Raw genomic sequence first — 20,529 nt, 5'->3', positions numbered from 1 at the left:
ACTCTAATTTTATTCTCCTTATTATATTTTCTAAATATTTTACAATAAAGGTATAATATATTTGTAACAAACGTTTCCTTTATCCAAAAATCAAAATGACTAAAACCTACCCTTGTCAGTCAGCTCCTCTGATTTTCCCCACATTTCTCTTGGGAGAACGTAATTTCTGCTCCCCCCTCCACCCCAAGATGACTGAGGAAATAATACTCTCATAAATAAAAACCTCAGATATTTTTAATCCCTCCCATTCCCATCCATATCCAATTTTTTTTTTTTTTTTTTTTTTTTTGCTGTACGCGGGCCTCCCACTGTTGTGGCCTCTCCTGTTGAGGAGCACAGGTTCCGGACGCGCAGGCTCAAGCGGCCATGGCTCACGGGCCCAGCCGCTCTGCGCCATGTGGGATCTTCCTGGACCGGGGCACGAACCCATGTCCCCTGCATCGGCAGGCGGACTCTCAACCACTGCGCTACCGGGGAGCCCTCCAATTTATTTTTTAAATATAAGCTGAAGTCGCTCCAATGTATAATGCTACCCTATACAGATAACTGGCTCCCTTTCTAGTCAGAGAACTTGTCTAGACCTTTCACGAGACATGGACTCATAAGCCATGTATTTTTCTATATTCTAGAGATAAGAGTGAACACCACAGAAAGGTCTAGGCATTAATGAAGCTTGTATTCTACTGACAGACAAAAAAAATATTTAAAGATAAACAATATGGGGGCCTCCCTGGTGGCGCAGTGGTTGAGAGTCCGCCTGCCGATGCAGGGGATACGGGTTCGTGCCCCGGTCTGGGAGGATCCCATATGCCGCGGAGCGGCTGGGCCCGTGAGCCATGGCCGCTGGGCCTGCGCGTCCGGAGCCTGTGCTCCGCGACGGGAGAGGCCACAACAGTGAGAGGCCCGCATACCGCAAAAAGAAAAAAAAAAAAAAAAAAAAAAAAAAAAAAAAAGATAAACAATATGATTTCAGGAGGTGTAAAGGCTAAGTAAAATAAAAGCAAAGGGACTTCCCTGGTGGTGCAGTGGTTAAGAATCTGCCTGCCAATGCAGGGGACACGGGTTCGAGCCCTGGTCCGGGAAGATCCCACGTGCCACAGAGCAACTAAGCCCGTGCGCCACAGCTACTAAGCCCGCATGCCACAACTACTGAAGCCCGTGAGCCTAGAGCCCACGCTCCACTACAAGAGAAGCCACCGCAATGAGAAGCCTACACACCGCAATGAAGAGCAGCCCCCACCCGCCAAAACTAGAGAAAGCCCACACACAGCAATGAAGACCCAACGCAGCCAAAAATAAATAAAATAAATTTATTTTTTAAAAATTTAAAAAATAAAAGCAAAGAAAAGGGGGACTTCGCTGGTGGTTCAGTGGCTAAGACTCCATATTCCCAATGCAGGGGGCCCGGGTTCGATCCCTGGTCAGGGAACTAGATCTCGCATGCATGTCGCAACTAAGAGTCCGCATGCCACAACTAAAAGATCCCACATGCCGCAACTAAAAAAAAAAAAAGTTCCTGCGAGCCTCAACTAAGACCTGGCGCAGCCAAATAAATAAATAAATATTTTTTTAAAAAAGCAAAGAAAAGGGATAAAGGAAGAAGAGGTTGTATTTTAATAGAAGGGCCTCCCTGAAAAGGTGAATTTGAACTGAGACCTAAGAGAGAAAATAAAGTAAAAATCTGAGGAAAGAGCATTCCAAGGTGATGGAACAAGTACAAAACGATGGGGAGTACAACTGACATATCTGAAGAACAGCAAATAGGCCAGTGATTAAAATAAAAGATCTGGGACTTCCCTGGTTGCGCACTGGGTAAGACTCCGCGCTCCCAATGCGGGGGGTCCAGGTTTGATCCCTGGTCAGGGAACTAGATCTCACATGCATGCCGCAACTAAGAGTTTGCATGCCACACCTAAGGAGCCCACCAGCTGCAACTAAGACCTGGTGCAACCAAATAAATAAATACTTATTTATTTTAAAAAATTAAAATAAAATAAAATGTCCACACAGGAGACAGTGATGGGAAAGAGAGAACAGGGGCCAGATTAAGTTAAACCATGGTTAGAAGTTTGAGTTTTATTTCTTAGGAAGACAGAGGATTTGAGCAGACAAACAACTGGGTATTACTTATGTTCTAAAAGGAATATTCTGGGGCCTCTTTGGTGGCGCAGTGGTTAAGAATCCGCCTGCTAATGCAGGGGACGTGGGTTCGAGCCCTGGTCAGGGAAGATCCCACATGCCGAGGAGCAACAAAGCCTGTGCACCACAACTACTGAGCCTGCGCTTTACAGCCCGCGAGCCACAACTACTGAAGCCTGCGCACCTAGAGCCCATGCTCCACAGCAAGAGAAGCCATCGCAGTGAGAAGCCCACACACCGCAACGAAGAGTAGCCCCCGCTCGCCGCGACTAGAGAAAAGCCCACGCACAGCAACCAAGACCCAACGCAGCCAAAAATAAAATTAATTAATTTAAGAAAAAGAAAAAAAAGGAATATTCTGGCAGCTGGATAGAAAGTGGACTGTATGGAAAAACAGGCTGACCAGTCAGCTTAATACGGCAAGGGATGATGGTGGCTTGCTGTAGTAGGGTGACAGCTTAAAGGTAGGGAGAATTTGAGAAACAGTGAGTTTTTAGTTATGTGGGATTCAAATCTACATTTTATTTACCTTGAGCAAGTTTCTCAATCAGTGAGTCTCAAGATCCTTACCTGGGAATAACATCAGCAAGAGGGTTCAATTTCCATGTGAGCAGAGAGCCCACATCTTGATCCTCATTTTATTCCCAGCACTGAACACAGTGCCAGGGACACAACAGCTGCTCATCTTTGAATGAATATACGAATGAACATCTACCTCATACTGTAACTTACACACTAGATCCCATCCTTTCTTTCTTACTCAAGGACCCTTGGTCCGGCAACAATTTTATCATCAATTTCCCCCTTTATACATGGATCATTCCTATCAGCACATAGTATGTTATAATTTCTCCCTTAAAATTTAAATTAAAATAAAAAATAGGGGCTTCCCTGGTGGCGCAGTGGTTGAGAGTCCGCCTGCCGATGCAGGGGACACAGGTTCGTGCCCTGGTCCGGGAAGATCCCACATGCCGCGGAGCAGCTGGGCCCGTGTGCCATGGCTGCTGAGCCTGCATGTCCGGAGCCTGTGCTCCGCAACGGAAGAGGCCACAACAGTAAGAGGCCCGCATACCGCAAAAAAATAAATAAATAAAAAATAAATCTTGATTATAACACCTTCTAGCTATTGCCCCATTTCTCTGCTACCCTTTGTAGCAAAATTGCTCAAAAGAGCCATATATACTTGCTGCCTCAAATTTCTCATCTCCTTAGTCTCTTGAATCTTCTCCAAATCTGGCTTTTACCACCATTCCAGTCGAAGTCATTAATGCCATCAATGCTGTCACAATCAAATGTCAATTCTTAGTCCTCATCTTACTTGGGAAGTTTGATATAATAAACCATTCTTCCTTCTATGAAAACTTTCTTCACTTGACTTCTGGCACACCCCACTCCTGGTTTTTCTTACCTCATTGGCTCTTTCTTCTCAGTCCCCTTTGCTAGTTCCTTCTTGTCTCCCCAAACTCTAAATGTTGAAGGGCTGCAGGAATCAGATCTTAGACCTTTTCTCTAGCTACACACACTTCCTTGGTGACACACCCAAACTCATGGTTTTAAAATACCATCTAGAGACTGCACTGGTGGTCCAGTGGTTAAGAATCTGCCTTCCAATGCAGGGGATGCAGGCTCGATCCCTGGTCGGGGAACTAAGATCCCACATGCTGCAGGGCAACTAAGCCCGTGCTGCAACTACTGAGCCCGCACGCTCTAGAGCCTGTGTGCCACAACCAGAGAGCCTGCGTGCCGGAATTACAGAGCCCACACACTCTGGAGCCTGCACGCCACAACTAGAGAGAAGCCTGCATGCCACAACTAAGACCCAAGGCAGCCAAAAATAAATGAATATATGTATATATATTTTAAAAACCCATCTAGATGCTTATGCCTCCCACATTATAATCTCCAGTCAGAATTCTCCTATGAACTCCATGATCTAAGCAACTGCTCACTCAACAGCTCCATCTGGATGTCTAAGAGACACATAACTCGTAACATGTCCAGAACTGAACTACTATCTTTCAATCCTGCTAATTTGCTCTTCTCTGTAGCCTTCCTCATTTCAACAAATGGCAATTCCATCCTTCTAGCCACTCAGGTCATGAGTCTTAAAGTCATCTTTGGTTCCTTTCTCTCATATCTCCATATCCAACTCATCAATAAATCGTTAGATATGCTTTCAAATTATCCAGAATCTGACCACTTCTCACTAGCTTCAGGCATATCACCTTACAACATTATCAACTCTATAAATCAGCATTCATTAACAGGGCACAACACTTTAAAAAAAAAAAAAAAAGCTACTGATAAAAGGTACCCTGAAACAAAAAATACACACGAGTAATTGGTATTAATTTTGAAATGTATTTTTTGTTGTGGCTAGGTTCTCTGGCCACACTAGGCCTAGCCTGGTTTGAATATTTTTAAATTTGAGAATATCTGTATTTGAGTATTTAAAAACTGTTCTGGGAAGAAAATTCTGCTTTATATTGTTTCTATTAACATAATGCAGTTGTGCTTCATAATTACATCATTCACCATCCATATTTTCTCCCTACCCATTACAAATACAGGCAAAAGCAAAGAAAGCACATGCAGTGGCACTATGAAAATACAGTTGAGGGGCTTCCCTGGTGGTGCAGTGGTTAAGAATCTGCCTCCCAATGCAGGAGACATGGGTTCGAGCCCTGGTCCAGGAAGACCCCACATGCCGCAGAGCAACTAAACCCGTGCGCCACAACTACTGAGCCTGAGCTCTAGATCCCATGAGCCACAACGACTGAAGCCCACGTGCCTAGAGCCCACGCTCCGCAACAAGAGAAGCCACCGCAATGAGAAGCCCATGCACCGCAACAAAGATTAGCCTCCGCTCACCCCAACTAGGGAAAGCCCGTGGGCAGCAACAAAGACCCAACGCAGCCAAAAATAAATTAAAAAAAAAAAAACAACAGTTGAACATACCTAAGTGAGGAAGCTAAGTGTCAGATTATTATACTTCTTTCATGACACATGTCTGTATTTTTAGAAACATTCAGGTTTGCTTCATTAAGCATACCTAAAATGAAAAAAATCTGTATTTTCAGGAAAAGCAATTTAATGATTACCTTACAGAAAGAATTCGTAACAGCAAGCTCCTCATACTCTAAATTATCATTTGAATGTTGGAAGTCCAACTTATAGCTTTGCCATAAGAATACTGTTCTATTTTAAAAGAAACATCAGGGAATCCCCTGGTGGCCCAGTGGTTAGGACTCCATGCTTTTACTGCAGGGGGCATGGGTGTGATCCCTGTTCTGGGAACTAAGATCCCACATGCCCCGTGGCACGGCCAAAACAAAACAAAAAATTAAAATTAAAAATATAAATATAAATAAATAAATAAAAGAAACATCCACAAACCTATGGTTAACAAAGTGCCCAATATTATAATCACTGGGGTCCATGAAGAAACATGCCAAAAATACTGATTTGTTTGAGAAATAGGAGATGGTCTCATTTCAAGATCAATTTAACTTAGGACATTAAAAGAACTTAAAAAGGCTGAAAATAAATAGTATTCAAAAACTAAGATCACTCTTTTTAAAGTTTTTAAGCTCTATTTTAAATTAACTAAAATGTAACATAAATGTTTTCCTTTTATTAACTTGTTGAGCTATTCTGGCTCCATATGAGCTGTTCAGAGTAACCACTCAATCAGGTTAATCCTCCCCCTCCAGGACCAACAGAATCTAGCGAATACCCTAACAACAGTTCTTCCTTTACTCACTAGGCATTAAGGCTTTGAAAGTTTTGGCTGTCTATCATCTATCCACTCATTATTTCAACAGTAATAGAGAAAGCCCTCTGAGACTCTGGAAGGAATCAACAGAAGTAACCATACAGCTCAACAGTGTCTTTTTTTTGGGGGGGGAGGGGGCTGCATAGGGTCCTAGTTGTAGCACATGGGGGGGTCTTCATTGGGGGGTCCGGGATCTTTCATTGTGGCACGGGCTCTTTGTTGTGGCACGTGGGCTCCAGGGTGCGTGGACTCTGTAGTTTGCGGCACTCAGGCTCTCTAGCTGAGGCGTGCGGGCTTAGTTGCCCCATTGCATGTGGGATCTTAGTTCCCCAAAAAGAGATCGAACCCACGTCCCTTGCATTGGAAGGCGGATTCTTTATCACTGGACCACCAGAGAAGTCCCTCAACAGTGTCTTTTGATTATCTACTAGGGTGGTTCCATTATCCAGCTCCTATTCGCTATTTTGCAAACACAGCAGCTTTTCTTTATATGTAATTCAATTCAGATGCTACAAAGTCATATACTTACAGGTCTGTTAAATACACTGGTTCTTTAACACTTCAACTAGCTAATACACCAAAGAGTTAGATCCCAATCTACCATTTCCTTTGAATTCCTCAACAGATCATCAGTGCTATGCTCTTTAAACAAGAGTTTATTACATAGACATGATCTCCATAGAGATTACATTTGTCAATGGAAACAAATTAAAACAGTTTTACAATACCAGCTGAAGAATAGAAAGATACTGTGACACATGGTAACTAGACTTATCATGGTAATCATTTTGAAACTACAGAAATATCAAATTACTGTGTTGTGCACCTGGAACTAACACAGTGTTGAAAGTCAACTGTACTTCAAAAACAAACAAACAAACTCATAGAAAAAGAGATTAATCTGTGGTTACCAGAAGCAGGGTTGAGGAGAGGATGAACTAGATGAAGGTAGTCAAAAGGTACAAACTTCCAGTTATAAGTACTAGCGATATAATGTACAACATAATGTAATTAGCACGGCTGTATGTTATATAAGAAAGTTGCTAAGAGAGTAAATCCTAAGAGTTCTCATCACAAGGAAAAATCACTATTTTTTTCTATTTCTTTAATTTTATGAGATGATGGACGCCCACTAAACTTAGTGTGGTCATCATTTCATGATGTATGTAAGTGAAACCATTATGCTGTACACCTTAAGTTTATATAGTGCTGTATGTCAAGTATTTCTCAATAAAACTGGAAGAAAAAGGAAAAAAAAAGGATACAAAGATACTATAACCAGACTAAGCCTGAGAGCCAAGGCACACTAAAAAAAAAAACGCATTTCAAAATTGATACTTATCATTCTTGTGTATTTCTCATCTCAAGGTCAATGCTTAGCAACTATGTCCATTAATGAGTACTCACTTACAGGGTTAATTCACAGTAGATTTTTATTTATTTATTTATTTATTTATGGCTGCACTGGGTCTTCGTTGCTGTGCTTGGGCTTTCTTTAGTTGTGGTGAGCAGGGGCTACTCTTCGTTGCAGTGCGCGGGCTTGTTGTGGTGGCTTCTCTTGTTGCGGAACACGGGCTCTAGGCACGCAGGCTTCAGTAGTTGTGGCTCTTGGGCTCTAGAGTTGCTCCACAGCATGTGGAATCTTCCCGGACCAGGGCTTGAACCTGTGTCCCCTGCACTGGAAGGCAGATTCTTAACCAATGCCCCACCAGGGAAGCCCTTTACAGTAGATTTTATCCAAAGATAAAACCTCGTAGCCTTCTCATAGCTTAATTTTAATAATGTCAGTCTCATGTACTGACCCTAATTTCAACTTCCTCAATCAAGAGCTGATAATAATTTGGGGGGGACTTCCCTGGTGGTCCAGTGGTTAAGAATCCGCCTTCCAATGCAGGGTACATGGGTTAGATACCTGGTCGGGAAACTAAGATCTCACATGTTGTGGAGCAACTAAGCCCACACGCCTCAACTAGAGAGCCCAAGTGCCGCAAACTACAGAGTTCACACACTCTGGAGCCCGCTCACCACAACTAGAGACAGAAAACCCCATGCCACAACTAGAGAGAAGCCCGCACACTGCAACGAAGAGCCCGAGTGCCGCAACGAAGACCCGACGCAGCCAAAAATAAAAATAAATAAATAAATAAAATAAAACATTAAAAGAAAGAGCTAATAATAATTTTTAGTAACTGTAATGAACCAAAAAAGAACAAAAACCCAAACCTTAGAGCATCCATATGACACCAATTAAAACCAATTATGTACTAAACCTATCATCAACCCAGTATGTTAAAAACTTTAATTTTCAAAACATATAGGCCAAATCTCATGAAATCTAAACTTAAGGGAGAAATCCAAACTTTTACACTGCACTCTTATTGCAACAAACTGCTTGACAAGAGTGGCTTAGGCTGGTGATCTCATATAGGGATTTTTGCTGCAACCATATCTGCTGTATGTAATGATATCTAACATGCAGAAAAATGCATCTTTCTGCTAAAGAGGGAGTGCAATATAAGAGAATGTATACATATTTTACAATTAGCATACTATTTGTTTCTAATCGGATACTCAAAAGTTTACTCTATTAAATTGTTCAAATACTTCCAGTGAAATCTTAAAGTACTAGCAAACTCCTTCCTTATCTACATAAAGCAAAGATAAAACAAGTTTCCATTAAAGAGCTCATTAAAGAAACCAATCTAATAAAAAAAGTTTATTTCTATAATTATGAGATAGATACAACCAACTAATTTTACACCAGGCTATATTCGACATTGTGAAGAACAGAACCATATGATACAAATAATTTTTACTCCTAAGGATTTTATAATTAGTCAAAGAAACAAAACTAAGAAAATGTAGCAATAATTGATAAGGATATCACATGGTATACTACAGATAACTTTTTCAAAATGTATTCTCCTCTTGGAAGTGTTTCAAGCTGCCTCAAGAACAAGAAAAAAGGCAAAGCATCAATTCCACTTTTATTCATTTTATATGAGGGCTTAAGGTAAGAGAAAAAAAATCCTGATGCCAGGAACAAAATTTAAAACCATTAGAAAAAAATACATATGGTGTAGGAGTCCCTTTAAGAAAGCTGAACTATATTTCCATATTGTTTAAAAATAAAATATAAATGTAGATTTTAAAGAGTCACAACATAAATAGAACATTAAAGATAAAGGATGGTGGAGGGGGATTAATGAGAGGACAAAAGTGAGTAAAAGGCTAAAGATATCATTCACTTGTATATTGTTTCAATGACACTTGCTCCTGTAAGGAATGTAGATGGTTTACAGTCCCAATCCCAACTCTATCAATAATTATATAGCATTAAGTAATTTACAGTAGTTTTTTGAGACTCAAAACAAACATATGTAGCTGATACAGGTATCACAAAAAACAAAAATGCTTAGAGCCCTTTTCATAATGTTAAATATTAAGAAACAGAACATTAATTGTAATGTATAAAAGAAGTTCAGGGAACCAATAACTGTAAACATTTACATACAGAAAATATTCTACATACAGAGAACATTCTACATACAGAGAACATAATTAGAATTAGCTCTGATATACATCTAAAGTGTTATGTTAAACGGTGATGTCTTTGTTTATCTATTCACAAACCAGAAATAATAATCTTTGCCTCTGGCTACCTGAAAAGTTAAGTTTCAGCTTTTAGAAGGGTGCCATTGACAATGTTTGAGTAATGTTTTAAGATTTCTTAGAATTCTAATAAGTAGGAGATATATAACAATACCACCTAAATATTTTAACTGACATCATCACCTAAGGAAGCTACTGCCATCACTTTGTTTTAAAGAAAATCCTGTAAGATTATCATTTAACCTAGTTTAAATTTTAAGTTACGAAGTCAGGATTACAGTACTCAAAGAAAAAAACCATAACCAATTATTTGTCAAATACTGTGTGCCTACTATACTCCTGGCACTATGCTAGGCACTAAATAGACACCAAACAGAAAAGGTCCGTGCAGTAACAGGGCTTACCTTTTGGCACACAGTTTTTTCCATTTAAAGGATTCGAATAGGCTAGCACAAAGGTATATGAAGAGACCTTCATGAAAACACAGATGGAGGAAGGATTCCTTCTTTGTTCAAGTATAGACCAATGTGCTCAACCTTTTATCTGATTCTACATCCTTCCCTTGTGCAACCCACTCCCTTCAATAAATCTCTCTGTGAACACTGAGTATCTTCTATGTGATGAAGGGGAAGGTCAAGGAGGGAGGACAAGCACCATTCAAAATTACTGACATAAAACAAAAACAAAAACAGAATAAAGCAATTGTTTCTCCTTGATAACCTCACCCCCAGGACCTAAAATGGTGTGTTGTTAGTTGCACAGTTTTAGTAGCCAGTTCCAAAAACTCTACATTCCTTTACAAAGTGTTTGGGTATCTACCAGTCACATGATTATCCCTACTTATGATGGCAGCAAAATACAGATGGATATCCAAAAAAATAATAATAGCTCTTTGAAAAACATCAGTTTTTTCCCCCATCATACAATAGGTAGAATTATTTACAAACTGGAAAGATTTCAGCGAACAGCTGAAGAACACTTACTTCTGTTCCAATTCCAGGTTGCATGCCAGAGTACACACTGTCTGGTGGAGGACCACCATACTTCCTCTGTCCTGTGGTTACATCCAGGGTATAACCAGTCCTCTCAAGCAAGGCCTAAAGATAATTATACATAATTATTTATAGTTGAATATTAAATATCATACACACACAAATCAAAATATAAATATTTTCCAAAAGGTACCCTAACATCTTAGGTTATGTATTTTAGTTTGGGGAAAAAAAATCACAAAGTTCACACTGGTTCCTCTCACACGTGTTGACTTTTACTTCTCCTTTCCATACATTTAATGGAAAGAGTTGCAGGCAAGTTACGTCTCCAAGCACACATCACTTTTTTGTTATCAGAACAGAAAAAAGGGGGAAGGATTACTAAAACTTTGACATAAGCTGACCCCAGGCTACCTATTCATACTTATGTACCACAGTATTCCTCATTTTGCACCCCCTCTATGTCAATTAGATTTTTTCCTTATTTCCTCCCTTTACGTAGCATACTTACATCCAGTGACTCTTTTCAAATGAAATGTTCTCTATCCCCTTTAAAGAACATTGCGGAAAGGTTATATTAATTCCAGTGAGGATGCTGGCGTTAAAGGATATCAAAGTGATTTGAGTGTCCATATCATACTGACAATAATAAATTCATAATACAACAAACAAAAAAAAGTTCTCTATCCTTAAAAAAAGCAGAAGTCCTAGCTCTTTTATGCAACTTCTCTAATTTACTATTTCTCACATCATCCTAGTCTTTCTACTGTACTCAAATAATTTAACCTTTATTTTGTTTAATCCTGTTGTTTTGTACTCCTACTACACCATAAGCTCCATAAAAACCAGACCATTTCTCATACGGCACAGACTCAAAACATCTGGCAATTACCAAATGAATATACTCTCAGGTTTCAAAAAACAAACTATGTTTCCTGATTTCCAACCTTCCTCACAACATTATATTAGGTATTAAGAGGAATCATAGAGAAGAAGATAATGTCCTTTTGCCCTTACGGGTTTGTGTTCGTGTGAAAGGCCTACAGAACAAAGACACGTGGAAAAAAAGAAATGGAATCTACCTAGAAAGGGGAATTTTACACTTCAGGTTTTTAAAATCACAGCACGTCAGAGCAGCAACAGACTTTAGACATCACCAAGTTCAATAGTTTTCAAAAATATCTCTGGAGGAACCCCGGGATTCCAGTTACCTTAGACTCTCCATTCTTCTACCTTTGACTATTTTAACCACAGAAATACATGTAATATAGAATACACACAAAACATGTTACATATTATACATTACTTGTATAATATGTAATATACACTTATTACATATATAGTATGCACCTTCTCAAGAGCAAATAGCCAGCTTTAGGGAAATAATACAGATCTATCCAATGAACAGCAATAAGTTTTTAAAAAAACAACCATTACAGCAGCATATAGAGTTTTCATCTATTAGTTAAAAGATATAAGAATGGGATTACGCCATTTTACAGATGAGGGAAAAAAGGTACAAAGGAGCTTTATATATGCTAGTTACATGATAAAAACTATGTTATATTTCTTGTCTAAAATATTTCTTGTACAGACTTCAACGTTAAATAAATTAACTATTTCAAACTCAAAAGTCTATCACTGCAGCACAACATCAATACCCATTTAATTCTTTTACTAAAAGCCCTATATTCACCTTTCAGTTTATCTAAATAATAATAGTAATAATAATAATGGCTCATAGTTATACTGTTCTCGCTATATTCCAGGCATTACTCTAAGCACTTTACGTATCTTAATTCCTTTAACCTTCACACTTCATGAGGTAGGTACTATTACTGTTCCCAGTTTACAAACAAAGAAACTGAAGTAAATAAAAACTGAGGAGGAGGAAAGCAGTTATTAAAACACCTCTTCAGCAAGAGAAAAGACACAAAATACTTGGAAAGAAACTGAAAAGACATGATTGAATCAATCTAAAAAACTATTATTGGAAGTATCAATAAATATGTCATTCATAGCCAAAATAACAAGGAATAAGGGAGAGTATGTTTAGGAATTTTCACCAAACATACAATTAAATGTCTGCCCCCAAAATTCTTCTTACGTAATTTCCCCTAAATTATCTCATTTCCAAACACTAGTTTTTCTTTTTCTTTTTTTTTACGTGCAATAAAAACTGTTTCCAGAGCTTCCCTGGTGGGGCAGTGGTTGAGAGTCCGCCTGCCGATGCAGGGGACACGGGTTCGTGCCCCGGTCCGGGAAGATCCCACATGCTGCGGAGCGGTTAGGCCCATGAGCCATGGCCGCTGAGCCTGCGCGTCCGGAGCCTGCGCTCCGCAACAGGAGAGGCCAGAACAGTGAGAGGCCCGCGTATCGCAAAAAAAAAAAAAAAACAAACAACTGTTTCTAGAAAACATGAAAAGAAGCATTTGATCTCATAATTAAATTTAATTTCATTACAACTATCCAAGTCAAGTTTTACCTTGATCTTTGCTTCATCGGGTCCCTTTGTAGACTCTTGCACCTTGCTCCCCTGTTTCTCCCTTTGCCTGTAGGTCTTCATAACTCCACATAAAAATGCACTTTTGTTCTAGAACAGCCAAGTAATTCAATGAAAAAGAACCACCATGAATTGATGAAGCGTCAAATACATAATTAAATTTAAATTTCAGAAGACCAGAATTTTAACAAAATATTTACTCATTTATTCACTCAACAAATATTTGCAGAGTGGTTGTTACATGCCAGACTGGGACAGACAGCAGTTAAGACACACAAGACCTCCGGGGAGCTTACCTGCTACACTGGCAAAACAGTCTTCCATTGGTAGATATTTAAATGTATCTGGGCTATTTTGCCAGGTGTCCTGAATCTATTCCTCCCACCAACATTATTTCCCTCCAAGATAATAAAACAGGATCACATAATCCAAAAATATTACAAAGGAGTGAGAGAATTTTCCTTTATGCTTGTGTTTCTGAAAACTCTCTGCCATGTAGATCTTTTTTTCTTTAAGCTAATTTTTTAAAAGAAGCAGAGGTAGTCAGAAACAAAAATACCACTCCTCCACAGGAAAAAAAGTAACAGTAAAATAATCTCAGATCATTAGTTGTTCAAAGACATTTCTGAATAATGACCTTACCTGAACATGTGATAAGTCACTTTCCTTGAACTGCTGTAGTACAGACAGAGCTCCTTCTTCATTAAATTCCCTGAGAGCATCAATGGCTCTTTCATCAAGATCGACATAAGCTACCAATCCTAAAAATTAAATTGAAAAGGGGTAACATTATTGCAACAAAGGGGATAATCTAAACTGTGCTATCAGTGTTTAATCAAGAATTGTTATATTCAATACTATCACTAACTACATTTTCATTTAACTATATGTATATAGGCAGCTATACAAATACTATACAGAAAGGTCAAGAGTACAAATATGAAAACAAAAGATAAAATGTCAACACCTATAAACATAAATTTCAATCCCCATATCCCCCCCAAAACCAAAAAAATCCTAACCCCATTTCCCACTCCCCAAAACGTTTAAATTCCGGAAGTTAAATCTGATGTACACACTGTACTACAGATTAAGCATTAATGTAACAAGTTATGTTAGGGTGACAAGAACACACTGTATTTCCCAAGGAGCAACCTTCAAATTACATGCACTGTTGGAGTTACTGCTAACCACACAAGAAGTGGGGAAAAAAATAAGAGAGAACCTCTTTTACTAAATAATTCTTTCCACTCTCCAAAAAGTGTCACAGGCTTTCCCTCCTTAGCACCTAAGATAAAATGAAATTCATCTGAACATCTACTTTGCTGCAGTCAGAATGTGGAAAGGCATAATTTTAAACTTTTCTATAAATGCCAGTGCAGCTTGATTAATCAATTCTGAAAGTCATATTTTAAGGCATTTTTTTGCTCTTCAGAAGTGTCACAATGAGATTTTAAAAGATGCTGTGGCATTCACAACACTGTCAACAATGACAATTTTTGCAAATGGCATTAAAAGGACTTTACTGTGGACTTAACAAGCAAACTATACAGAAAATATATGCACTGCATTCTATATATATATACAGTATATTTAACTGCACACAGAACATTTACTAAGTTTAAGTATAATTTCTTAAGTCTGTTAAATTTTATATTTCTCAATATTTCAGAATTGATCCAAAGTAAAATGGAAATATTTGGCAGATTAAAACCCCCAAATCCATATGAACTAACATCAAAAGTGACTCCATTTTGGTAAAGCCAAAAAGAACTTTACTCCATAATAAATACTATCACTTGCGAAGTTACTTTTAAAAAAAATGTTGCCATGATTTGCTTTAAGAGCTCAAAATGAGCATGCCTAAATAATTGGAGTTTCCTTACTTGAATATTCCATATCACCACCCAAAGCCACAACTCAGGATAGCCATCAGTCCATTCTGTCAATCCAACCCTACACCCAAACCATCAGCCTCTTATCAGTAACAGAACACTCTACAAGAGAGTATCTCAAAGCAGATCACTGCCAATTCTCTATGGCAGAATGTCACAGAAAGTTCCTGAGGACTGATTTTCAAATGGGACCATCACTCAGGAGTCATTTTGAGAAGTCATTTTAATGTCTAAAATTATCTTGAGCTTCTCAGATTAAAAATAAAAAATGTTTTAAGGACAAAAAAACCCCAGATATTTGTTACTACGGTACTTAAGACACGTTTGTGAGACAGCTCAATTCTCTCTCCCAGAATCTGGATAGGCACACAAAACACAGAGGAAGAAAGTTTCCATCTATGGCCCCAAAGGGGAAGGACACATTTATTTATGAACAACACTTCCTAAGGGGATATATTTCTCTCCCTCTTTAGAACTTCAAACCACTTACAACCACCATATTAAAATGTTCAAATTTCCTTAAGCACTTAACCATGGGACTCCTAGATTTAAAAAAAAAAAGAAAGAAAGAAAAAAAAAGGCAGCTGTTACAAACCAAACACTTCCAAATTACTGAGAGTTGTGGATGTCTGTCTGTTAGAAACTAGACAGGCCACAAACTCTCAACGAGTCTGACATTTATTATCATTTCAGACAATACAGTCTAACTAGTCCTCTTATTATGCCACCTAATCAGACCTAAGCTGTTTTAACAATCACTTTAAGAAGCTAAAGTAGAAAAGTAAAAGCAAAATGATGACTGATTTAGATTAAGAAAAAATGTAAAATTTGATATGCTGAAACATATATATTAATTGATGGTAAATCTAAGACAAATTGATGTACTGTTCTGAAACAACTAAGACTGCATATTCAACACTAAGAAGGCTTTGAAATAATGAAATAAGAATATCAAAGTCAAACCCAATATGCCCTCAATGAAGGGAAAGTAACATTCAGCTCTATATAGATCAGAAACAATAATATTTAACCTTAAAAAAAGTCTATAAAATTCAAAGTGGTTTGCCCTCACTTTCATAACCAGTCAGAAACAAGAAATGTATATTATACCTGTCTGAAATATTTCATCAAGTCTTTCTGCCACCTTCTGTGGGAGGCCTGCCTCTATCAGTGTCTTGTAGTGTTCTGTGTGAGTTACACTGGAAGTATCCATTGGTTCTTCCTCTTCTTTTAACTGTACCGCATTACCATTCACCTGATTAGCCATTTTATTATGCTGCTGGAAAAAATTCAGGAGCTATATTACATTAAGCCAGAAATAACTAGTTTGTAGGACAATGCATGATTTATCTAAACTAATTTGTATACATGCTGCTAATAACTTCTATCAAAATATTATTTTATGATGTCTTTTCTGATGTATCTGACCTAAATTTGCATAATAATTCTGTAAAACCATGGAAAATGTACATGGAAGTGTTATTTAAGGAACTTCATGTACACTAGGTTAAATAAAGGCTTGAATTTACTTAAGGTAGAATCACTGATTAACAAAAGCAGCTGTTGTGTCCTGATGAGCTTATCAACAAATCACCACAAAATCCTAAAAAGCCCCTCAAGCTCTCAATTCTTACACAGTTTTAAAAAGTTTGGTTTAAAAACAGAATGAACACCCACAGACAACTTAAGGTTCAAGGACTTTCAAATTTCCTAGCTCTGCTTCAAATCCAAGATAGGTGTGAAATAAATGCCCTGTTGTCTCTAGTTCAACATTCTGGTGATTTGGGCTTTCTCCGCCTCACTTAAAACAAAACAAAAAACACAACTTGACATTAATTTTTGTTCTAAAATTAATTTGCTATTCCCATTCACAGATTTAAAAGAAAAAATGACCAGGTTTAAAAGCTAAATGATTGTTTTAAGTCCACATAAAATAAAAAGTGAGCTATAGTTAAGGTTGCTTCTTAAAAAAAAAAATCATGAGTGTATACTGAATTTTTCGTATCAGTAAAATAAACCTAAAAAACATATTTTAGAACGGATAACTAATTTCTTCCAAATAGTTTCAACAAACATTACCTAATTAGGATAAACTTAGGTCAGACGTCTCAGATTAACCTACCCAAATCACTTTGGGTGTTCAACCTGTATGTAATGCTGAAATGGATCAACTCCCTGAAGAGAGAGATTAAATAATAAAACCATACAAGGCCAGTCTCTATACTACCTCCTCAAAAGATGGAATTAAAGTTAAAGTGCATTTATCTGTGGTGAAATTATAATGTGATGAAGGTAATAAGCACCAGAATAAAGACACTGCAACGAATACTGAAATAAAGGACATGAAGGTGGATTTCAAGGAAAAGCCTACTTTTCTTGATGAAACTCAAGATACCTAGTCCGCTATAAAGAAAATACAAGTTTCCTAAAAAGCGCTAAAACCCATACGTAAGATAACCACACCTCCACACTGCTTATCAAAACACTGTGCAAATGCACCAGGTGCAGTTTTCCGACTTAAAACAACTTCATTTCAAAGTCTACCGATATTTAGTTGAAGTTAATGAAAAAGGGAGGAAGACTAAGAAGGAGGTAATACGGGGTAGAGAGGAAAATGCAGAAAGGGTTACTTTGAAAATGGGATAAACAATACCATGACTTCTTATGATTACAAAACATTATTAAGACTTCGTAGCCCTCTAATGTCTATACAGACGCAGACTCCGTGGTTAATCGCTGGATGGATAAATGTTTCTCAAGGCAAGCCTCAAATTCTGATGAACTGGCAAAAACAAAACCATTCAAAACTGGCACTTCTGATCAAGAAACTACTTACAGTTTAAGATGAACAGTTTACTGATTAATACAACCTACTTCTATAAAGATGCATCCTAAAGTCCAAAACATCTTTGTGAACATAGTTTTCCATGCTCCCCCACCCCCAAGTACGACCATAAGATCATCAGAACTCAGAAGTTCTCCGTATCACAAGACCCTTGCAGTATTGCACCTTGGAATACTATTAGTCACGGAAAGAAAGCAAATTTTTAACAGAAAAGTTCAACGAACATCTGTTAAGGTGGTATTTTTTTTAAGTATGTGTAAAGCAAAAAGACAAGTTGCATATTAAGCACAAGACAGAAATATTTATGACTACCATTCACTGCAAAGGCTCTCTACAAGTTGATTCTGAAATTGTTTGAAATTTACAAAAAAAGTCTGTAAACTTTAACAACAACAAAAACGTACAACTATTAGAGTCCAGAGAATACCTTTCGGATCAAGGAAAAAGCTCTCTTCAAGCCAAATACAATGTGCTCATTTAAAAAAAGACTTTCATGTCATATGAGACCATTTAAAACTCTTGTGTGTATTCAATACGATGCCACACAGCCAAACCATATTTCTGGATGCAGCAAATACACTAATGTGACTTAAGTCATTTGATCTAAACTTTTTTGCGAAAAGTAGAAATTTAAATAAGGGCTGCTGGGGGATTTGGGAAGTCTGGCACTAGCCCCTCCCTGATTTTTTCTGAACATCTCGTGAAAATTCTTCACATTTAAGAGACCGGCTTTAGAAGAACCAACGAAATGAAGATAACGGTTATCTCATGGCTTAGGAGTGTCAAGCCCTTAACCTACGACTGACTCATGAGACATAAATTCAGCCTCCGGAGGACAGCAAAAATCTGAAACAGGTAGTGTGAAAGGACTGAACCCTTCAAGAGCCCCGTGGCTTCAAGTTTTAAATTTTGGCAATTACGGTTTCTACCGCAGAAGAAAAAGAATCGCCTTTCCAATTTAGCGCGCCTATGACAGTCTTAGAATTAGGTATCTCAGGCGCCGCTCCAAGGCTAAGTTTCATGGCCTCTAGTAGTCATTTTTTCCTTCAAATCTCGACTCGCAGCATGCAGAATGGGGGAGGGGAGGGAGGCTTCCTACACAAACCAGCCTTTTGGCCTCTGCTTCACACAAAAGTTTTCTCCCGGCTCAGGTCACCCGGGGTTTGTATCCCGCCCTCTGCCCACCCCCTCCCCATGCCGGTCCGGATCAGCAACACATCCCACTCGTGGCTAGGCCGGAAGAGACGGGAGCGAGACGGCTCCGGCGGGGAGAGGCAATGGGGCCGCGGGCGTCCCAGGCCGCCGGCCCGGCCCGGCCGCGTGGAGCAGCGGGCGGAGGCGGGAAAAGCGCGCCCGGCCCGGCAGCCTGCGCGGAGGGCGCCGGGCCGGCCGGACCGTGGGCCGGGGGTTGGAGGGGCGGGGGGAGGATGAGCGAGGGCGAGGAGGCGCCTCGGCTGGGCCAGGCCCTCAACTGAGCGGCCGGACAAGGCTGAAACCGCCACCAGCCCATCCCCACCCCCACCCCGGGGCCTCGGAGCGAAAACGAAACTGGGGACAAGGCGCAGTGCCACGGCCGGGCCCAGTAGGGTCGGATCGGGGCTCCCGGCCCCTCCCCCCGCGGGCCGGCGCGAAACTCACCAGGGCAGAGCTGGGGCCGACTGCCGGGCCCGTGAGAATCTGCGCGAGGCGCTTTGAAAACGACTAGAAATGGCGCGCGCGCCACCCCCTCCCCCCCTCATGGACAGAGACGCGATCCCGGCAGCACGCGGGGTTTCCCGGAACTGCTTCCAGGGACTCCGAGCGGCCGGGCAATCACCGCGCGCGGCGGCCTGAGGAACAGCTCAGAAGACCAATAGTAGCGAGAAGAGGCGCACCACGCCGGACGACTTGGGAGCCAATCGACGAAGCCGTCGGCTGAGCCAATGAGGGAACTCAGCGCCGCCGGCTGGGGAGCCTCCGGGGCGGGGGAAGGAACACAAAGGGGTCTGTGGCGAAGCCCCGGGTGGAGGCGAAACTGCGGTGCTCCAAGCCCAGGGTGCCGAGGCTCCTCCCTCTTCGTCTGCAGCCGGCGCGAGGCCGAACAAGTAGGCCGCCTCCGGAGCCCCCCCCTACCGTCCGCACCGGGTTGTTCGGCCGCGGCCCTCCCGCCCCTTGGCTGGCGCCACAGCGCCGGTAATCCCGCCGGGAGCCGCCGCCGCCGGCATTCGCCCCAGACACGCCCACCGCCACGCGGTCCGGCCTCCCTCTAGGTCGTCTTTTGGACTCTAGTTAGAACACGGTTTAAGGATTTGGCTCGTCTGTTTTGTTGGAGAATTTCTTCGTGTAGAAAATCATCCCTTGGAACGCTCGGAAAGCTGACTCCCGGGCTCCCTTCCACACATCGTTGGGAGCAGCTCAGAATGTGAGGGAAATCGCTGAAGTGGGCGTTTCTCAAGAGCAATGTTACCTACAAATGACAGAGCAGAGACCTTTCTTCACGGGGTTTGGAGCTAATGAATATTCACAAGGTAGATAGGTCAGATACATACAACTACGAAACCAAAGGAGCCGTGCAAGGAAAAGGGCTCATTCCCAAGGGAGACTAATTCCCGTTATTCCTAAACATTTCTCACCTTCCACCCCCTACTGGTTTGTTCCCTGTCTTGCCTTAGTCCAAACCTATCTCATCCCACGGCCCTTCCTTTCCGACCCCATCTCCACTGCCCCATCCCTCTCGGGAAGTGGAGGAAGGCAAGCGGTGGTCTGCAAGATTTCCAGATAACTTCGAG

At 40.3% G+C, this 20,529-nt stretch overlaps 1 protein-coding gene across 3 annotated transcripts in view; it reads right to left on the bottom strand.

Annotated features, from left to right (window-relative positions):
- HNRNPR (heterogeneous nuclear ribonucleoprotein R) overlaps positions 1 to 19,597 on the bottom strand; it is a 35,033-nt gene extending 15,436 nt beyond the window's left edge. The window contains exons 1-5 of one of the 3 annotated variants that reach the window (XM_081226045.1): positions 19,400 to 19,597; positions 16,027 to 16,195; positions 13,664 to 13,782; positions 13,004 to 13,111; positions 10,510 to 10,623 (exon numbers count right to left, since the gene is read on the bottom strand). In XM_081226045.1, the coding sequence (XP_081082171.1) occupies positions 10,510 to 10,623; positions 13,004 to 13,111; positions 13,664 to 13,782; positions 16,027 to 16,183 (498 nt within the window). In that variant the 5' untranslated portion in view covers positions 16,184 to 16,195; positions 19,400 to 19,597. The remainder of the gene's footprint in view (positions 1 to 10,509; positions 10,624 to 13,003; positions 13,112 to 13,663; positions 13,783 to 16,026; positions 16,196 to 19,399) is intronic. The other 2 variants (XM_081226046.1, XM_081226047.1) reach the window with 2 other exon arrangements.
- Between the last annotated feature and the right edge of the window lie 932 nt (positions 19,598 to 20,529).

This window comes from Mesoplodon bidens (genome assembly GCF_964165515.1).
Source record: "Mesoplodon bidens genome assembly, chromosome: 2".
Taxonomy (NCBI): Eukaryota; Metazoa; Chordata; class Mammalia; order Artiodactyla; family Ziphiidae; genus Mesoplodon; species Mesoplodon bidens.
Note: the sequence above shows the minus strand (reverse complement) of the source record. Positions and strands in the feature narration are given on the sequence as shown.